Source organism: Myodes glareolus, chromosome 3 (assembly GCF_982192425.1).
Source record: "Myodes glareolus chromosome 3, mMyoGla1.1, whole genome shotgun sequence".
NCBI classification, from domain to species: domain Eukaryota; kingdom Metazoa; phylum Chordata; class Mammalia; order Rodentia; family Cricetidae; genus Myodes; species Myodes glareolus.
The window spans coordinates 60,689,553-60,706,653 of NC_142028.1; the positions used below are offsets into that span (position 1 = coordinate 60,689,553).

The 17,101-nt window shown below is 44.4% G+C and overlaps 1 protein-coding gene across 4 annotated transcripts in view; it reads left to right on the forward strand.

The window, feature by feature from the left end:
• The first annotated feature begins 657 nt into the window (after positions 1–657).
• Dhdds (dehydrodolichyl diphosphate synthase subunit) overlaps positions 658–17,101 on the forward strand; it is a 28,202-nt gene continuing 11,758 nt past the window's right edge. For 2 of the 4 annotated variants that reach the window (XM_048434063.3, XM_048434065.3), the window contains exons 1-7: positions 658–825; positions 1,159–1,272; positions 2,546–2,662; positions 4,670–4,812; positions 6,363–6,479; positions 7,629–7,730; positions 15,081–15,195. In XM_048434063.3, the coding sequence (XP_048290020.1) occupies positions 1,210–1,272; positions 2,546–2,662; positions 4,670–4,812; positions 6,363–6,479; positions 7,629–7,730; positions 15,081–15,195 (657 nt within the window). In that variant the 5' untranslated portion in view covers positions 658–825; positions 1,159–1,209. Of the gene's footprint in view, positions 833–1,158; positions 1,273–2,545; positions 2,663–4,669; positions 4,813–6,362; positions 6,480–7,628; positions 7,731–15,080; positions 15,196–17,101 lie in introns of all 4 variants that reach the window. The other 2 variants (XM_048434066.2, XM_048434064.3) reach the window with 2 other exon arrangements.

Sequence of the window (17,101 nt, forward strand, 5' to 3'; positions counted from 1 at the left end):
AAATCAGCCCAAACAGTGACCAGAGCAAGAAACCGCTTTTTGATCAATTAATAACACTAAAAGGCGATAAGCAGAAATACGTTAATAAAAAGACAATGTCCTATATAGATCAGGTTGACCTGTAGCAGAGAAGACCTTGAGCTAATAATCCTGGCCTCAGCCTCGTGACTTCTGAGTGACGGGGCGCCACCATTTTCCACTGATAGTACAATATTAGGATGAAACTAACACAGTTTTAAAAGAAGCCCACTTCAGCCCTGCACGGTTTACGTCCATAATCCCAGTAGCTGGAGACTGAGGCAGGAAGATTGCTGACAGTGCGGTGTTAGCGGCTCTACCAAAAGCACTGCGGTCGTCCACAGAGAAACTCGTTTCTGAGGTGCAGCCGCCCCCCCTTCCCGCGGCTAATTGCCCCAGCACCCGAAGCCGTTGAGCACGTCCCGTGGGCTGGTCTCTGGATGCCAGCTGACGTCCTGGTGGGACGCTAATTCGCCGGATCACGTGACCTCGGCTTCCCAGCCTGCTGTTTCCACGCCCCCGCGGGAGCGTGCACCACGGGTCAACTCTCCGGAGCTCGACCCCTCCGCCTCCCAGTCCGCAGGCGCAAAGCGTGGTCCCGCCCACTGGGGGGACGAAGAAGGTGTGTCCTCGCGCGCAGCGGTGACGTGTTCTTCCAGCGCCACGTCGGGAGTGGTAGAAGTAGGCTTCCCACGGCGTCTTAGGTGCAGAGTGAACGGAGAGACCCGCGAGAGGGGAAGCTCGGTGAGAAGTCGGCTGCGGGCGACACTGAGGGCCAGCTGGAGGAGTGATTCTAAGATCACCAAGGTAACAGGTGCGGTTGCCGATGGGAGCAGTGATTGCTTGATTGCTTAGCCCGGAGTGAGAAATGGCTTGCAGGAGGAATTGAGTAGGAAGTTGTAGGCACCGTGATGTGGCAGGATATTCGCAAGAAATCAGTGCACAGAAGAAGGAAGAGAAAATGGGAACCCCCTTGTCTCAAAGGTCTCTCATTGGTTTGTACAGGCCTGAGTGGTGAAAGTAGACCTGTGTTTCTGGGTTCAGATGCTGGCCTCTTGCCAAAGTCCAACAGAGTGCCTTTAAGTCAGGTTTATTTATTTGCAAGCACGGATGACTTCTCTCTCTTTTCATTTATTCAAGGTTATCTGGTTGGTATTTTGTTCTGGGGTGATTTCTGACATAGCAAGAACTATGTCATGGATCAAAGAAGGGGAGCTGTCACTTTGGGAACGGTTCTGTGCCAATATCATAAAGGTAAGCAGTAGCCCAGAGGGCAAGTTGACCTTTTGAATAGTTGGGTACTCTTATTAAAACTCATTATTAAATTTAGCAATTCCTGTTGTTAAGTGGATTTTAGCAAAAAAACAAGATAATCTTAATGACTGCATTTCTGTTGTTTACTGTTCTGAGTGAGTGACTTATTTTTTATTTTTGAAGGCAATCCAAGATCTCTTGGATTGTCATTGGACAACATAGACTGTTAGATTTTTATTTCCGGATAATTGAAAAATTGGCGTTGAGAATGTCAAAAGAACTCGCTGGTAGGATGTTTACTTGGTATGCACAAGGCCCCGAGTTTGGAAGAAAAGAGAGAGAATGTGAAAATGAACGAGAGTGAACTGATATTTGTCTCCCGAGAGCAGTATTCTCAGCCTGTTGGGTCATGACCCCTTTGGGGGTCGAACGATTCTTTCACATGGGGCTACATCTCAGAGATCCTGCATACCAGATATTTGTATTATGATTCATAGCAGTAGCAAACTTACGGTGGTGAGGAAGCAACGGAAATAATTTTATGGTGGGGTCACCACAGCATGAGGAACTGTATTAAAGGATCACAGCATTATGAAGGTTGAGAAACTTCATCAACTTTACCTTATACTATCTATGGCGTTACTCTGCTGATGGTTAAGACCATACACCTTTAATCCCAGCATTTGGGAGGCAGAGGCAGGCAGATCTCTGTGAGTTTGAGGCCAGTCCAGCCCGCAAAGTGAGCTCCAGGACAGCCAGGGCTGTTACACAGAGAAACGCTGTCTTGGGAAGGGACAAATAAAAGGTTAAAAGGTTAACAGGGAGGATTAATATGACCAAAGCATAACACGCATGGATGGAAAGTTATAGTGAACTGCTTTACTTTGTATTATTGAAAAACGAAAGTATACCGAGTTCTCTTTCTCAGAGGTTTTATCGCAAAGTATGTTAATGATATTTTGTGTGTGTGTGTGTGTTTGTGTGTGTTTGTGTGTGTGTGTGTGATGTTGTTTGGAGGCACATACATGCCACAACACACATGTGGAAATCAGAGAAGAACTTGTAGGTGTCATCTTTTTTCTTCTAGTATGTGCACTGATCCTGGGTCTCAAACTCAGGTTGTCTGGCTGGGCAGAAAGCACCTTTACCCACTGAGTTATCTTGCCAGCCCAGGGATTTTATCTGATTGTTCAAACCTAGTAGTTCAGGGTGTACTGTTCCCCTTTTATCCCAAAGAGAATGAAATTGACTCATTGTTTGTCTTATTCTATAGGCTGGCCCCGTGCCCAAACATATTGCATTCATAATGGATGGAAACCGTCGCTATGCCAAGAAGTGCCAGGTGGAACGGCAGGAGGGCCACTCTCAGGGCTTCAACAAGCTTGCTGAGGTGGGTGTGGGCAGCAGCACCAGAGGTGAATGATTTGCACTAGATGGCAGTTGGAAGTGAAGCTGTGGTTTAAGTACTTTTGATTTTGTTTTGTTGTATTGCTTGTTTGCCAGGTCTCATGCTGGCATTAACAACTGTCGTCCTTGCCGAATATTAGAATTAATAACACATATCGGCCTTTTCCTGTCTTTAGTTTAACTGTTTTGTTTTATTGTGTGTCTTGTCTGGGTTACTACTAAATGTCTTAATATTTATAAAATTGATGGGTCAGCAGGGAAGGGCGCAGGCCACCAAGTCTGACCTGAGTTCAGTCCCTGGAACGCTTGTAAAAGGAGCTCTCTAACCGCAGTAGACATTTCATGTTCGGCATGACCTCACGCACACACATGCACAATGTCAGAATCACCTTTTCTAATTGTGTGCATCACTCTGATGACTTTATACTTGTCAGGTTTTTGGATCTTTGTTTTTCCCCTTTCTACCTATATCCTAGTGACAGAAATTTGTTTGCTTGCTTATTTATTTTTGAGAGTTTCTCTATGTAGTTTTGCCAGGCTTGAAACTTCCTCTGTAGATAGATCAAGATGCCCCAAACTCACAGATATCTGCCTGCCTCTGGCTTCTGCGTTCTGAGATTAAAGTATGAGACATCAAAAGTGCTGATATTTATTTTAGAGACAGTGTCTTATATAGCTAGGTGCCCTCAAACTCTGTAACAAAAGACAATATTGATCCCCTGCTCTGGAAGTGCTAGGATTACAGGCATGGTGCTACTGTCCATGACTTTAGTATTGTGCTGGCTTTGAACCCAGGGCTTTGTCCATGCTAGGCAAATACTTTACCAGCTGCCCTACCTCTCCAACAGTCGTTTATTTATTTATTTTGACTTTTAAGAACTTTAGCCAGGTCAGGTGGTGATGGTGCATGGGATTAAAAATCCCAGAACTTGAGAGAGGCAGAGGCAGGTGGATCTCTGAGTTTGAGGCCAGCCTGGTCTACAAGGGAGTTCCAGGACAGCAAAGACTGTTACACAGAGAAACCCTGTCTCAAAACAAAAAACAAAACAAAACAAAACAATCAACAATAACAAAGTGAGCACCTCCCTACGTATCCATGCTGGACTTACACTCAGGGTCCTCTTGCCTCTGCTCACTGTGCTGTGTCACTGCTCCCAGAAGCTTCTTTTGACATGGTTCAACTTTCAGAGCTGACTGATATGCATGTATGCAGTAAATGAAAGCGACAGTCCACTTGCAGATGGTTGCCTGGAAAGTGAAACCCAGGACGGCCTGTGCTGCTATGCAGTCTCACCCGGCGTTCCAGTTGTTGCTTCTACTCGGACTTCCCAGCCTCGGGCCGCAGGCATCAAGACGTTCTGTTCTGGGCAGTAATCCCTCACTTTTGTATTCTGTCTTGACTGTCCTGTCAGGGTGATTTTTGTAATCCCTTTCCACAGAGAGAGAAGCCTAGAACCCGAGAGGCCTGCAGTTCACTCTGAGTCCACAATGGAATTGCTGGGTAGAACTTTTATGTTCATGCTGAAGAGTGCTTTGGGATAAAGTGCAGATCAGTTTTTTGTTTCCTGTAGCCCAGGGTGGCCAGATGAATATGTAGCCCAGGCTGAGCTTAAACTCCTGATCCTCCGGCCTCACCTCCCAGACGCTCAGATCGCAAGTGTTCACCTACAGGCCTAGATGGTTTCTTCTGTTTATTTTTATTTATTTCTTTATTTATTTTGCGGCAGGCTAGCTTTGATCCTTCTGCCCCAGCTTCTCAAATACTGGGATAATAGAACTGAGCCACCATAGGCAGCCTCAGGCTTTTCAGTTTCTTGAATGGTGACTTTCTTCCTAGTTGGTTTGTTATTCTAACATAAGTACTGACGTTGTCCTCGCTTTATTTGTCAGGGAGGAGATAGATCCTTGCTGCAACCATTCTCAGGGTGGAAGCATTGCTTACTTCTCCCCATTCCTCCCGAATCCTAACTCTTTACCTTTTCTCCCTCAGACTCTACGCTGGTGTTTGAACCTGGGTATCTTAGAAGTGACTGTCTATGCATTCAGCATTGAGAACTTCAAACGTTCCCAGAGTGAGGTTGACGGGCTACTGGATCTAGCCCGACAGAAGTTCAGTTGCTTGATGGAAGAACAGTAAGCTGCTGTCCATATTGAAAATGTCTCCTTCCACCACCTCTGACCCCTCCCCCTAAGCCCTGAGCTCTTTTATCTGAAACCTATTCAGGAGGATGACACCCAAGGTTATCCAGTTGCACACACAGGAAAAACAAAACTACTACTAGTCTGCCTGTGTTTATTGTTTGGACATTAAATCCCTGTGTAAAGAAGAGAGGGCCTTGTAGGTAGCCACAGAAAGTTAGTGACAGAGCCCAGTTGGGAACCCAGTCCTGGCTCCTTCAGGGCCTTTGCATTTCCTCAGTAAACCTCAAGGACTTCTTTGCCTCTGCTCTCTGAGAATGTACATTCCTGTGCCCTTCTGTTCACTTTACCAGCCTGTGGGGACACTGGCACAGCTGCTTATCTCCAGTTTACAGGCAGGGGGAGCGTGAGAGACAAATAGGGGTTGAACTCAGGGAAGCCAGGATCATCATAAAGTGGGGTACTTTAATTGAAATCTAGGTCTTTTCAAATTTTGCTTTGATTAGACTACATTGATTTTTTTTTAAGATTTATTTGATTATTACATATATATATATGATATATGTAATATATATTATATTATATTTATGTGTGTGTGTACTTATATGTATATATATGCATTTATAGTGTTGTGCCTGCAGGCCAGAAGAGGGCACCAGGTCTCATTATAGATGGTTTGTGAGCCACCTTGTGGTTGCTGGGAATTGAACTCAGGACCTGTGGAAGAGCAGCCAGTGCTCTTAGCTGTTGAGCCATCTCTCCAGCCCCCTATATTGATCTTTTATAATCTAGTATATCCTCAAAAATAGGTAAATGGTTCTTGTTTCACAGACTTTGACAAAATGTGGTTGAAGGTTATACAGGGCAGATGGGCCATGAATGTGGCCTTTATTCTGGGTCACATCCTTCAGGACCTGCCATGACTCCTACTCCACACTAATAAGCTTATGCTTCGCAAACATGAAGCACCAATTTCCTTATGGCATAGTGAGTGAGAGGCTGTGCACTCACTGTGCGGTGAGTTACCGTGGGAACGAGCGCTGTGAATGGTCAGTGTGCAGGCTCTGAAACAGAGCCCCGGGTTTAGACCTGGCCTTGCTTCCGTCCAGATTTCTGAATAGTTTGTCTCCTGGGCTTCAGTTTCCTTGTCTGTGAAGGGGACGTAGAATGTGTACCTCCAAGTCTGGTGCAGGGATTGAATTTATTGGTTAGAGTATTTCAACCGTCATTTAACACTACAAAATACGCACTCACCTGTCATTATTATCTTACTTCACTAGAATATAACATGTTTGTATTCTCAAGACAGACAGATCTGGTTCAAGCCAGATGCGACATAAAAAGTTGCCTTGGACGGTCTCTGTCAGAGTCTCCGGGCTATGTTGATTGACTGTCAGAGTGTTGACACAGTTCTGAAATCATCCTCGTAACAGTGCCTGGCATGGCGAGCACGCAGAAGCTTCTGCTTGGTTCTTGCCTGAGTGCCTCCTGCTCGTCAGGGCCGTGTCACAGTGCCGCCTCTGCCCCTCCTCTTCCCCCATCAGGGAGAAGCTAAAGAAGCATGGGGTTTGTATCCGTGTCTTAGGCGATCTGCATTTGTTGCCCTTGGACCTCCAGGAGAAGATTGCACAGGCTGTCCAGGCTACTAAGAGCTACAACAAGTAAGTTCAGGCTGTCCCTTAAGGACAGCGCCCAGAGCCTCCTCGGTCTGTGCTGGGCATGAAGTCCAGCCAGGGGGTCAGTAATTTGGGACGCTGCTTACCCTGGGGAGGAGACAGCTGCCGTACCATTTACCCACACACAAACCCAGTTCCTCATCACATACCCACCCCCCACCCCCAGTGTGTGCACACCTGGGGAGGAGACAGCTGCCATACCATTGACCCACGCACAAACCCAGTTCCTCATCACGTGTCCACCCCCCAGTATATGCACATTTGGGGAGGAGACAGCTGCCGTACCATTTACCCACACACAAACCCAGTTCCTCATTGCCCCCCATGTGTGCATGAACAGACACACCACACATCCTTTAACTTGACGAGAGTTGGGATAGCTCCAGGCCAGGTGTGGTTGTACATCCCCTAATCCCACCACTCACTAGGCAGGAACAGGCGTGGCTCTGTGGGTTTAAGTCAACCTGGACAACATGGAGAGACCCTGCCTCAAAAAAGAAATCCAACGGCTTAATCCTTGTCTCTATGTTTTTTAAGAATCTTATCTTGTTTGTTTGGTTTTTCAAGACAGGGTTCTCTGTGGAGCTCTGGCTGTCCTGGAGCTCACTCTGTAGACCATGCTGGCCTCAAACTCAAGAGATCTGCCTGCTTCTGTCTCTCAAATCCTGGAATCAAAGGCGTGCACCACCACCACCCAGCTCAAGAATCTTTTCTGTCCCTCTCTTTGGCCCACGAACAAATTTAAAGGACAAAATTCAGTAATCCGTACAGCATTGTGCATGGCTTTGAAATAATACTGTTTGGCAGTGATTATATTTTATATTCAGTCTCCTGCTATCCTTTGATTATGCTAATATCACAGTAAATTTCTGTCCTTTGTGCTGGTTGTCAGTAGAGGAGGAGATGGTTAGGAAGGCAAAGAAAGGTCATTTGGTTTTGATCTAATTAAATGAAGAACATGTTTATTCCAAGAGCTCTTAGAAATCATATAACAACCACACAATCTCACCCTTCAAAAATATTCTGCGAATATGAAGTGCCTGTGTCGTTCCAGGGAATGGCTGCTCCGGAGTCAGATTGCGGCCATCAGACCCTGTCCCTGTTTGATGAACTGTTCTCTTCTGCCGTCCTCAGGTGTTTCCTCAACGTCTGCTTTGCATACACATCGCGTCACGAGATCACCAACGCTGTGAGAGAGATGGCTTGGGGAGTGGAGCAAGGTCTATTGGAGCCCAGGTATCTGGGGATCTTTCCTGGTAGCTGCTAAGAGAGCTGGGGTCCACCAGGTGGTAAAACCTTTTCTGAGCCGTGTACTTGGTCAGAGTTCAAATCAGGGGTATGTATGGAAAGATTTAGGAGACTTTCTCCAAATAGTGGTTAGAATCTTCTAAGTATACTGCACCCCAACACCCCACTGAGAAACAGCAGAGCAGCTGCCAGGGCTGTCAGGCCCAGTAAGAAGTGACCCCTCCTTGCCCTTGTTAACACTTTTCCAGTCATTCTTGTGTATGCTGCTTCGTTAGAAGAGAATCTTTTAGGCTTCTCATATTACAGTTTCATAACATTAAGATATTATGAGGCACGGGTAGAGGGAGAAAGAAAGGGAATTTTTGTTTGTTTGTTTGTTTTTTATTTTTCAAGACAGAGTTTCTTTGTGTATCTTTGGAATCTGTCCTGGAACTTGCTCTGTGTAGACTAGGCTGGCCTTGAACTCACAGAGATCTTCCTATCTCTGCCTCCAGAGTGCTGGGACTAAAGGAGTGTGCCACCACTGCCTGGCTAGGAAGGGCAATTTTTAATCATTACCAGCATAATGGAATCCTAATTATTAAGGCTTGGAGTAATAGAGAAATTTTTGAAGCCATCTGTCTATTTGGCCCATCTAATGTTGTTTCTGATAATACTAGTAAATTAGTAATAGCGACAGTAAAATAAATGGTAGCAGAAATGTTGAGGTAATGTGTCATGTTCCCTGTTTACTATGAGACAGTCCAGCCTTTTTTATTTGTTTGTTTGTTTTTTTGTTTTTCGAGACAGGGTTTCTCTGAGTAGCCTTGGCTGTCCTGGAACTCACTTTGTAGACCAGGCTGGCCTGAACTGACAGAAATCCACCTGCCTCTGCTTCCTGAATTCTGGGGTTAAAGGTGTGTGCCACCACCACCCAGAGGTCTTTTTAGCTTATCTATGTGAAAACTGTGAGTAGCGTATCCGAGGTCAGCACCAGTTCCAGTCACTGTCTTTTATATTTATTATATGAGTTCTCGGGATGCAGGCAATTTTATGATTTCTTTTTCTAATATAATATGATTGGCTGGAAACTAAAGTCATGAAGTTGGGCTGGGCCTATAATGCTGTCTACTTAGAGAGGCTTGCAAGTTGACAGCCTAAGCAGCATAGTTACAACGAGGCTGGAGCTTGTTTGTGGGGCACTTGCTTAGTAGGTGGACGACCTTGGGTTGGATCTCCGGTGCCATAAAAGAAAATCACATGAACAAACAAGAAGATAGTTTGCCCTTTTTAAAGAAATGACTAATACTTAGCCAGAAGGGTACCCTCAGAGGCCAGCAGAATCAGATCCCCTGGAGCTGGAGCTGCCTGTGGGTGCTGGAAACTGAGCTCAGTTGTCTGGCAGAGTAGCAGTCCTTCTTACTCATGAGCCATTCTCCAGCCCTACAAAGTGCTGTTTTCTTTCTTCATACAAGGTCTCAGTATGCACCTGGCTGGTTGGAACTTGCTGTTTAGATCAACAGGTCTGCCTGCCTCTTACTCCCTTTTGCCAGGATTAAGAATGTGTGCTACTATGCCTGGCTCAACCTTTTATTTATTCATTTCTGTAATACCAGCTTTAGGTAAGCACATTGCTCTATATAAGGAGATATGTGGTGAGAATACAAAGATCTACTTTTTTCTGTGTTTGGAGCTCTAGTAAAGAAAACAGACGTGAATCAAGATACAAATTAGCACACATAATGGTGACACATCACAAAGGCGCTGGTCATGGTACTGCAAGGATTTATGATAAATGGAATAGACTTGGTAGAGAAGGCCTTCCTCCTGGAAAAGTGACCTAAGAGGGAAGAAGCAGCAGTAACTAGGGGCAAGGCAGAGCTATGAGTGAGGTGAGCCTTGGTCATAGCAACTCTTGAATAATGGTGCCATTCAAAGGGAGCTTGGATTGTGGTGATGCTGGAATGGACAAAGCAGCCTGTACTGTGGGAAGAATCAGAACTCAGTGGACTTGCTCTGGAGAAAGGGTTTGTCTGTCCAGGGTGTCTGGTCTGTTAGGTTCCCACATTGGAGTGGCATCTGTTGGGGTCCAACCTCGACAGGGTTTGCATGTTCCAGGATAGGGGCCATGTGGATTAGAAACACCAGGCACACAAAACAGAGATACAAAAGAAATAGATAGAGACATAGAATAGAACCAGGAGGGCAATCAGTGAATATTGAATTCTTCCGCATTTATTTTCCATATGCTTATATATCCTAATCCAGAAAGGGGGGGAAGAGGGCAACAGACTGCTTTAGTATGATACAAAGAACAAACAGAGCAATATCTCTTCAATACCTGAAGCATCAAGCAGCTGTTACCCTGAGTTAAATATTCTGTTTGTTTAGGCAGGGCGTGCAGCTTCTACACCTTAGGCCAAGTATCCTGTAGGCAGGAACTCCCTAGGTCAGACCTCCGGTCACAACCTTGAACTCTCTGACCTTTGTTCAAGGTGGAATGGATCTACCTCTTTGGGCCATTTTAATACCCCAAACACCAAGTAGCCACATTGACCCATGGATTTTAACAGTGGACATTGGTGCCCTCCACTGTGCTTGGGAGCCCTAGACAGGATCCCATTTAAGGAACAGAGCCAAGTTTGGTTCTGGGCTTATCACACAACAAAGATGTCGGATCAGTGGTCCAGGGGGGGTCAGGACCAGAAGTACTCCAGCAGGAAGGTTGATGGGGTACGGAGAGGAAGAGGGAGTAGAAGGCCAAGGGTGGAGTTCTGAGAAACTGTCTGTGAGCCTGTCGGACAGATTGGCACTTTGAAGAAAAATGGGCAGTCTGTGTTACAGAACCCAGAAGATGAAATTTGTTGGTAGAGATTGAGAAGGAGGTAGGCACAGGTTGGCATGGCAATGCTAATTAAGTTGTAGATTAGAGATTGGCTAGTGGGGGAAACTGAAACATCGAGTAAGTGGACGGGTCTAGGAGGCAGTCCAGCTGTTAGGGCAGGAGAGGAACATACAGTAGTTGGGATATGTTTGACCCTAGTATGTGCAAGTTCCTGGGTTCAATTTCTTGTACTTCCTAGCCGCAGAGAGACAGAGAAAACATGAGAACATACATATGTAGAGGGAAGTTATTGGTAATTAGCTTAGGAGTAATTTCATAGTTGTTCATTATAGTATGCTTTATGATTCATGGTTTGACTAGTCTTATATGTATACAATAATAATTGAAGTGATAGTGGAAAATATCTATGCTAGAAGGAAAACTCTAACCTAGCAGGCAGATTTAATATGTATTTGCTCCTGGGAACTCTGATCTGACCCCGGTACAGCTCTAACCTCACCCTGTGCTTCAGTGTCCACTCTTGCATCTTGTCCACCTCCCAGGAAGTGTTTCCTAACCGTCTTCCTGACTCCAGCATTTTATAATCTGCCTCTATGAGACTGTCATGTTACCGGGTAGATAGAATCACCAGGGTCGAGACCGACATCTCAGCCCAACACCTTCTGCAGCTTGATTCTCAGCTTATACTGAGCTCATTAGGGCCTAGGCTGTACTCTGTACTCCAAATTGAGACAAGTCTCCTTTTATGTCAGCGTTATTAAAATGAGGTTAAGCCAAATAGCTAGATTTTCTGTTCTCTTGGTACTACTAGCTATTATCCAACTCCTTTTTTCTTTAAAATAAAGACCTTTTATTTATTTATTTATTTATTTTTAAGAAAGAAAATTAACAGGTGGTAGCTGGTAGTGGCATACACTTTTAATCTCAGCACTTGGGAGACAGAAGCAGATGGATCTCTGAATTTAAAGCCAGCCTGGACTACAAAGTGAGTTCCAGAACAGCTAGGGCACACAGAGAAATCCTATCTCAGAAAACAAAGAACAAAACAAAATAATTGACTAGTTGTTTGTTAGTTTGAAATTAGAGAGGAAGGAATAAGGTTGACCCTCAGGGTTGGTCAGTAAACTGTCAGGGAGTTACTTTGAACAGGCTGCTTGGCCTCCTGCGGTCCTCTATCCTCTGTGTATAAGTAATATAATATGACTGTTTACTGAGTAAGTGCGAGGGCCATTTGAATTTTCTGTGTTGCGGAGTTTTTTTGTTGTTGTTGTTATTTATTTGGTTTTTCAAGACAGAGTTTCTCTGTGTAACAGCTCTGGCTGTCCTGGACCTCACTCTGTAGACCAGGATGGCCTCGAACTCAGATATCCACTTGCCTCTGCCTCCCAAGTGCTGGGATTAAAGGCATGCACCACCACCCGGCATTGTTCCAGTTTTAAAATTTGTGCCCTTCAGAGAGCACTGCCTAAATTTCTTGATCCTCCTACTGCAATCTCCTGAATGCTGAAGTTATAGGCATTTGCTGCCATACTCATTGCATACTTTTATTCCCTAGATTCTATAATGTATATATTGTTTTTATCTTATTTTATTTATCTGTTTAATTTATGTGTGGGGGCAGTTTCCTGCACACCGCAGTGCATGAGTGAAGGTCAGGACAGCCTCCAGATGTGGCTCCTCGCCTCTCCACCTTACTCGAGATGGGGTCTCTGCTGGTGTCTACCTCTCCCCATACAGAAACTTGACTTACTGTATCTGGTTTGTACAGGATTCTGGAGAGCCAGCCTCCAGTCATCAGCAACAATTTCCCATACTGAGCCATCTTCCTAGCCCTTATCTTCATTTTAAAGAGGAGAACACAAAAGCAGAAAGAGTACTTTTTCTATGGCAAACCTGCCTTGTGGTCTTTCAGTTTGGAATAATGACTGCCTTATAGGAAGGCTGAAGTGGACAAAGGAATCTAACAGTGAAAGGAGCGAACAGGCTGAAGGGATGATTCTAATTTCTCATTATTACAAATGGTGAGATCCAGCCAGCATGGTAACGCACGCCTTTAATCACGCATTCAGGAGGCAGAGGCAGACAGATCTCTGTGAGTTCCAGGACAGCCAGGGCTACACAGAGAAGCCCTGTCAAACAACAAAACAAAAACGGTGAAATCGTTGAGCTTAACTGTTGTTTGCATCCTCATCCCCTCCTCTGGCGCTGGGGCTGGAGCTGCCCGTTCACACTGGTGTTACCAGGGTTGATAGGACTGCTTGTTTTGTTTTATTTTTTGTCTTCCTATTTGCTGGGGGTCAAATCTAGAACCTTAAATATGCTAGATAAGTATTCTACCATTCCAACCCTCACGTCTGTTTTATTTTGGTGAATACAGCCAGTTTGGGAATGGATTTGTCTTAAATGTAATCTAAAGATGCTTGGTTTCCATTTGGTCAGTTTTATCTTTTCCCTTAGCCTTCCCTCCTTTCCTATGTAAATTCTACCCATAGCTTTGAAGCAGGTAGCAGCAACGTGTGAGAGATTTAAACTCAGATTCTGAGTGGCTATCCAAAGTCACACAACCAGGCAATGAGGCTAGAAATAATGTTATTACTATTTCTTATTTGTTTAGGTACTTTATAGTTCCAAGGTACACTCAGGTCATTTCATTTGACTCTTAGTCTATAACCTATGGTAGATAGGGCGAATGCACTTATTTGAAAGATAAGGGAGCTGAGTAATCATGTGGATTATACAGGTCTTAAATACCTTGGTTAGGGCGTGAGGACCATGTAGTCAAGACAACAGTATGTGATTCCAGGGCAGTCTGAACCTAGGACCCTTCTTTTTTTTTTTTCTTTTTTAGTTAAGAAATATATTTGTTCCCAACTTAATACAACTGATGAATGAGGCTTACCTAAGCAGAGTTAGGTTCATATATGCAAATGTAACCCACCACAAAAAGGCTTTGAGAATTTTTAGCAGCTGATGTACATTGCTACCTGAGTAAACTCTGGCTATATAAGAAGGTAGCATGTCTCCATGAGTATGAAGGTGGGAATCCACTTTCACCTTTGGTACTTCTCTCCCAAGCAATCATATACTAAGAATGGTCCCATGTTTAGTGGTTGTAGAGTAATACCCTCTGTAACAGAGAGTCCTGCCCAGCCGGTGCCAGAGTGTTAGCAAGCTACCTTAGCTAGCCATAACCCCCGCTGTGTCATTCCTGGCTTTGCCCCAAGCCCTAATTCATCCTTTGTGTTACAGATATCTTTTGATGCCCTATGTGAATCTTGTCTGAGAGTTTCCCAAGGATACAAAGTCTATGCAAAACTTGGTTAAGGGGAAAACTACTCAGGACCCTTTCTTACTGCCTAGTCATAATTTAATATTGTTTGCTTTGTGATAATACAGAAAATATGTTTTCCTCTGTGGTTTGGAAAAATATAGCTAATACAAACATCTCTTAGGGTAAAAAATAAAAAAAGAAAAAATAAAAAATATAGCACAAAGCACTCAACTAATGAGTTATTTTTTTTTTTTTTTTTTGGTTTTTCGAGACAAGGTTTCTGTGTAGCCCTGCCTATTCTGGAACTTGCTCTGTAGACCATGCTGGCCTCGAACTCACAGAGATCTACCTGCCTTTGCCTTTGAGTGCTGGGATTAAAGGTGTGTGCCACTATTGCCTGGCCTTAATTTTTTTTCCTTTTCTTTTCTTTTCTTTCTTTCTTTTTTTTTGTGTAAAAGCTCAGGATTTTATTATCTTCCTAACAAAATCAGTTTAGAATCAGATCACTTGGCCCTTTCTTTTCTTAGTACCTCCCAGTTCAAAGTACTTGCATCTCTCCTTAGCCAGTATCTTCTTTTTATCTGCAGTTGGGCTCAACACACTCCAGTCTCAGCACAACCTTTTTTGGAGTTTTAGCCCTGGGCATACAAAGTATCCTTGCCCATTTTGTCCTGTGTCACTTTGTGGGGTCAGAGCTTGCCACATTTCTTGCAAAACATCCAGCAGGTCGTTCACCATGTTGGCGGGAGCAATACTCGCACAGAAATAAAGCTTAAATTTTCTTAAAAAGAAAAAAAAAAGAACAAAACCCAGTTACATAGCATTTCCTCACACTGCTAAGTCACAGGGTGCCTTTTAAAAGCAAAACGTCAATTGAGAACAACAGTCTAGTGAACACATCTGGTTTTAGGCCTGTAGGTAAATGCATTTGGGCAAATTATTCATCTCTGAGCCTCACTTTTCTGTATCTATAAAACCAGGTTATGAATATCCTTCATAGGGCATAGGATGATGTACTATAGTGTTAGAACACTTGCCTGGCCCTGAGTTCTATCCCCAGTAATGCCCCACCCCCCAGAAAAAGGATTGTATGTGATTGTTTAGATTTAGAGTCATTCTTGGGGTTGGAGATCTACTGGCAAATGCATTTGATGATGGCCTATAAACTGGGAGACTGTGTATGGAAGTTCACCAAGAGAGTACTACAGAAAGAGATGTGTGCTTCTGTTTCCTGATCACCTAGTGATGTCTCTGAGACTCTGCTCGATAAGTGCCTCTATAGCAACCACTCTCCTCATCCTGACATCTTGATACGGACCTCTGGAGAAGTGCGGCTGAGTGACTTCTTACTCTGGCAGGTGGGTCGTTTTGGAGCATGTTATTTGGGTGTTAGACTGAACCCTAGAACTGTACCCAAACCCTGAATGACAGTGATTCATTCATATTGAGCTCCATGTGTGAGCAGGGGCAGAGGGCTAACATCTAGAGCAGTCCCTCTAGGCTGGACTTGGTAGCATGTACTTTTCTTTCTGTACCAGACGCTGGGCATATGATGTGGTTCTGTCTCTCTGACATTCAGGGCTTTTGTCCTAAAGAGAAAACAAAGCCATCCTACCCTAATGGAAGCTTCACATATGCTCCTTTTCAAGGAATGGGCCCTTGAAACCTTGGTTAACCTGGCAGTCACTCTAGCATGGCAAGAACCTTACCTTTCTGTTATTAGTCCCCTCTTCAGAAGATAGGTTACATCTCTGCAGGCTTATTTCCTGAGACTTCACACTATATCCAAACTCTCAGGATTACTGTTGTCTTTTTGCTCAGTTATCCCAGCATAGGTAGTCCCTAAAAATTCACATTCAATTAGGACTGTTGGTTGTTTAAAAATCTCTGCATTATGGTGCATACCTTTAATCCCACCACTAGGAAGAGAGAGGCAGGCAAATCTCTGAGTTTGAGGCCAGCCTGGTCTACAGAAGGAGTTTCAGGACAGCCAGGGCTACACAGAATGATCTTGTCTCAAAAAAAAAAAAAAAAAAAGCAAAAACTAAAAAAAACAGAAAAGAAAAGGTTAAGAGAGACAGCTTGGAAATATCTCATGTGTCAAAGTCCAGAAATTTTATTGGATTGATCTTTTAAAAGTGAGGGGCTAGGAAGATAGTGCATTTGATAATCCTTGGTGCATAAGCATGACAACCTGAATTTGAGCCTGCACACTTAAAAAAGCCTGCTGTGATGGAGCACACTCAAAATTCTAGTGCTTGGAAAGTGAAGACAGAAGGAGCCCTGGCCAGCCAGCCTTGCCTGATCTGCAAGGCCCTGCCCAGAGAAAGAGCCCATGTCTGAGGAACAATAGCCAAGATTGACCTCTGACCTGTACACACAGACACACACAAACTGACAGCTAGCTACTGAAAATGCTTTTGTTTAGTCTTTGGCTATCTTTAAGGAGATACAGTGTACTTAATGGTTCTGTAGCCATTTACTCAGATCACATTTTAAAAGTTTACATTGAGCTGAGATTTAAGAAACTGCAGTGGGGCTAGGTATGCAGCTCGTTGTTACACTGCTTGCCGAGCATGCTCAATACACTGATTTGATCCCTGAAACTTTTTGGAGAGGACAAAAGGGAAGAGAGAGGGAAGGAATTAGAAGATGAGAAAGAAAAAGACAGAGAGTCATACTGGCAAAGAAGAGGACTTACCCGATGAAACAATCCCAAGTCTTTAAAAAGGAGATTTAGCAGTGGACAGTGATCCACAAAAGCTGACTGTTTGCTCAGAAGAGTCGCTTGAGTCCTGTGTGCTGGATGAACTCAGCAGTGATTGCTGCTCTCTGCACATGGGAAACTGTTGGACGAGTCTGGACTCTGAGCAAGTCATCGCAGCCGCAGCCGTAGGGAGGGGGAGACACTTGAGCTTATCTGTTTCACACAGAGACTCACAGTTTAACAACAAATCAAAGGCACTTTCTGACAGGTGGTGGCGCACGCCTTTAATCCCAGCACTCGGGAGGCAGAGGCAGGTGGATCACTATGAGTTTGAGGCCAGCCTGGTCTACAGTAGAGCAAGTTCCAGGACAGCCAGGGCTACAGAGAAACCCCGTGTATGTGTTTGGGGGGAAGGGTGTACGTATTCCAGAGAAAGTACTTGGTGTCTTGGTAGCAGCTATTGGGAAGGTGCCATTGGTCTAGAATAGCAAACAAGTTATCCCCTGTGAGGCATTTAGATTGTTTAATGCAGTAGACAGTAAGCCTTGGCTGTCAGG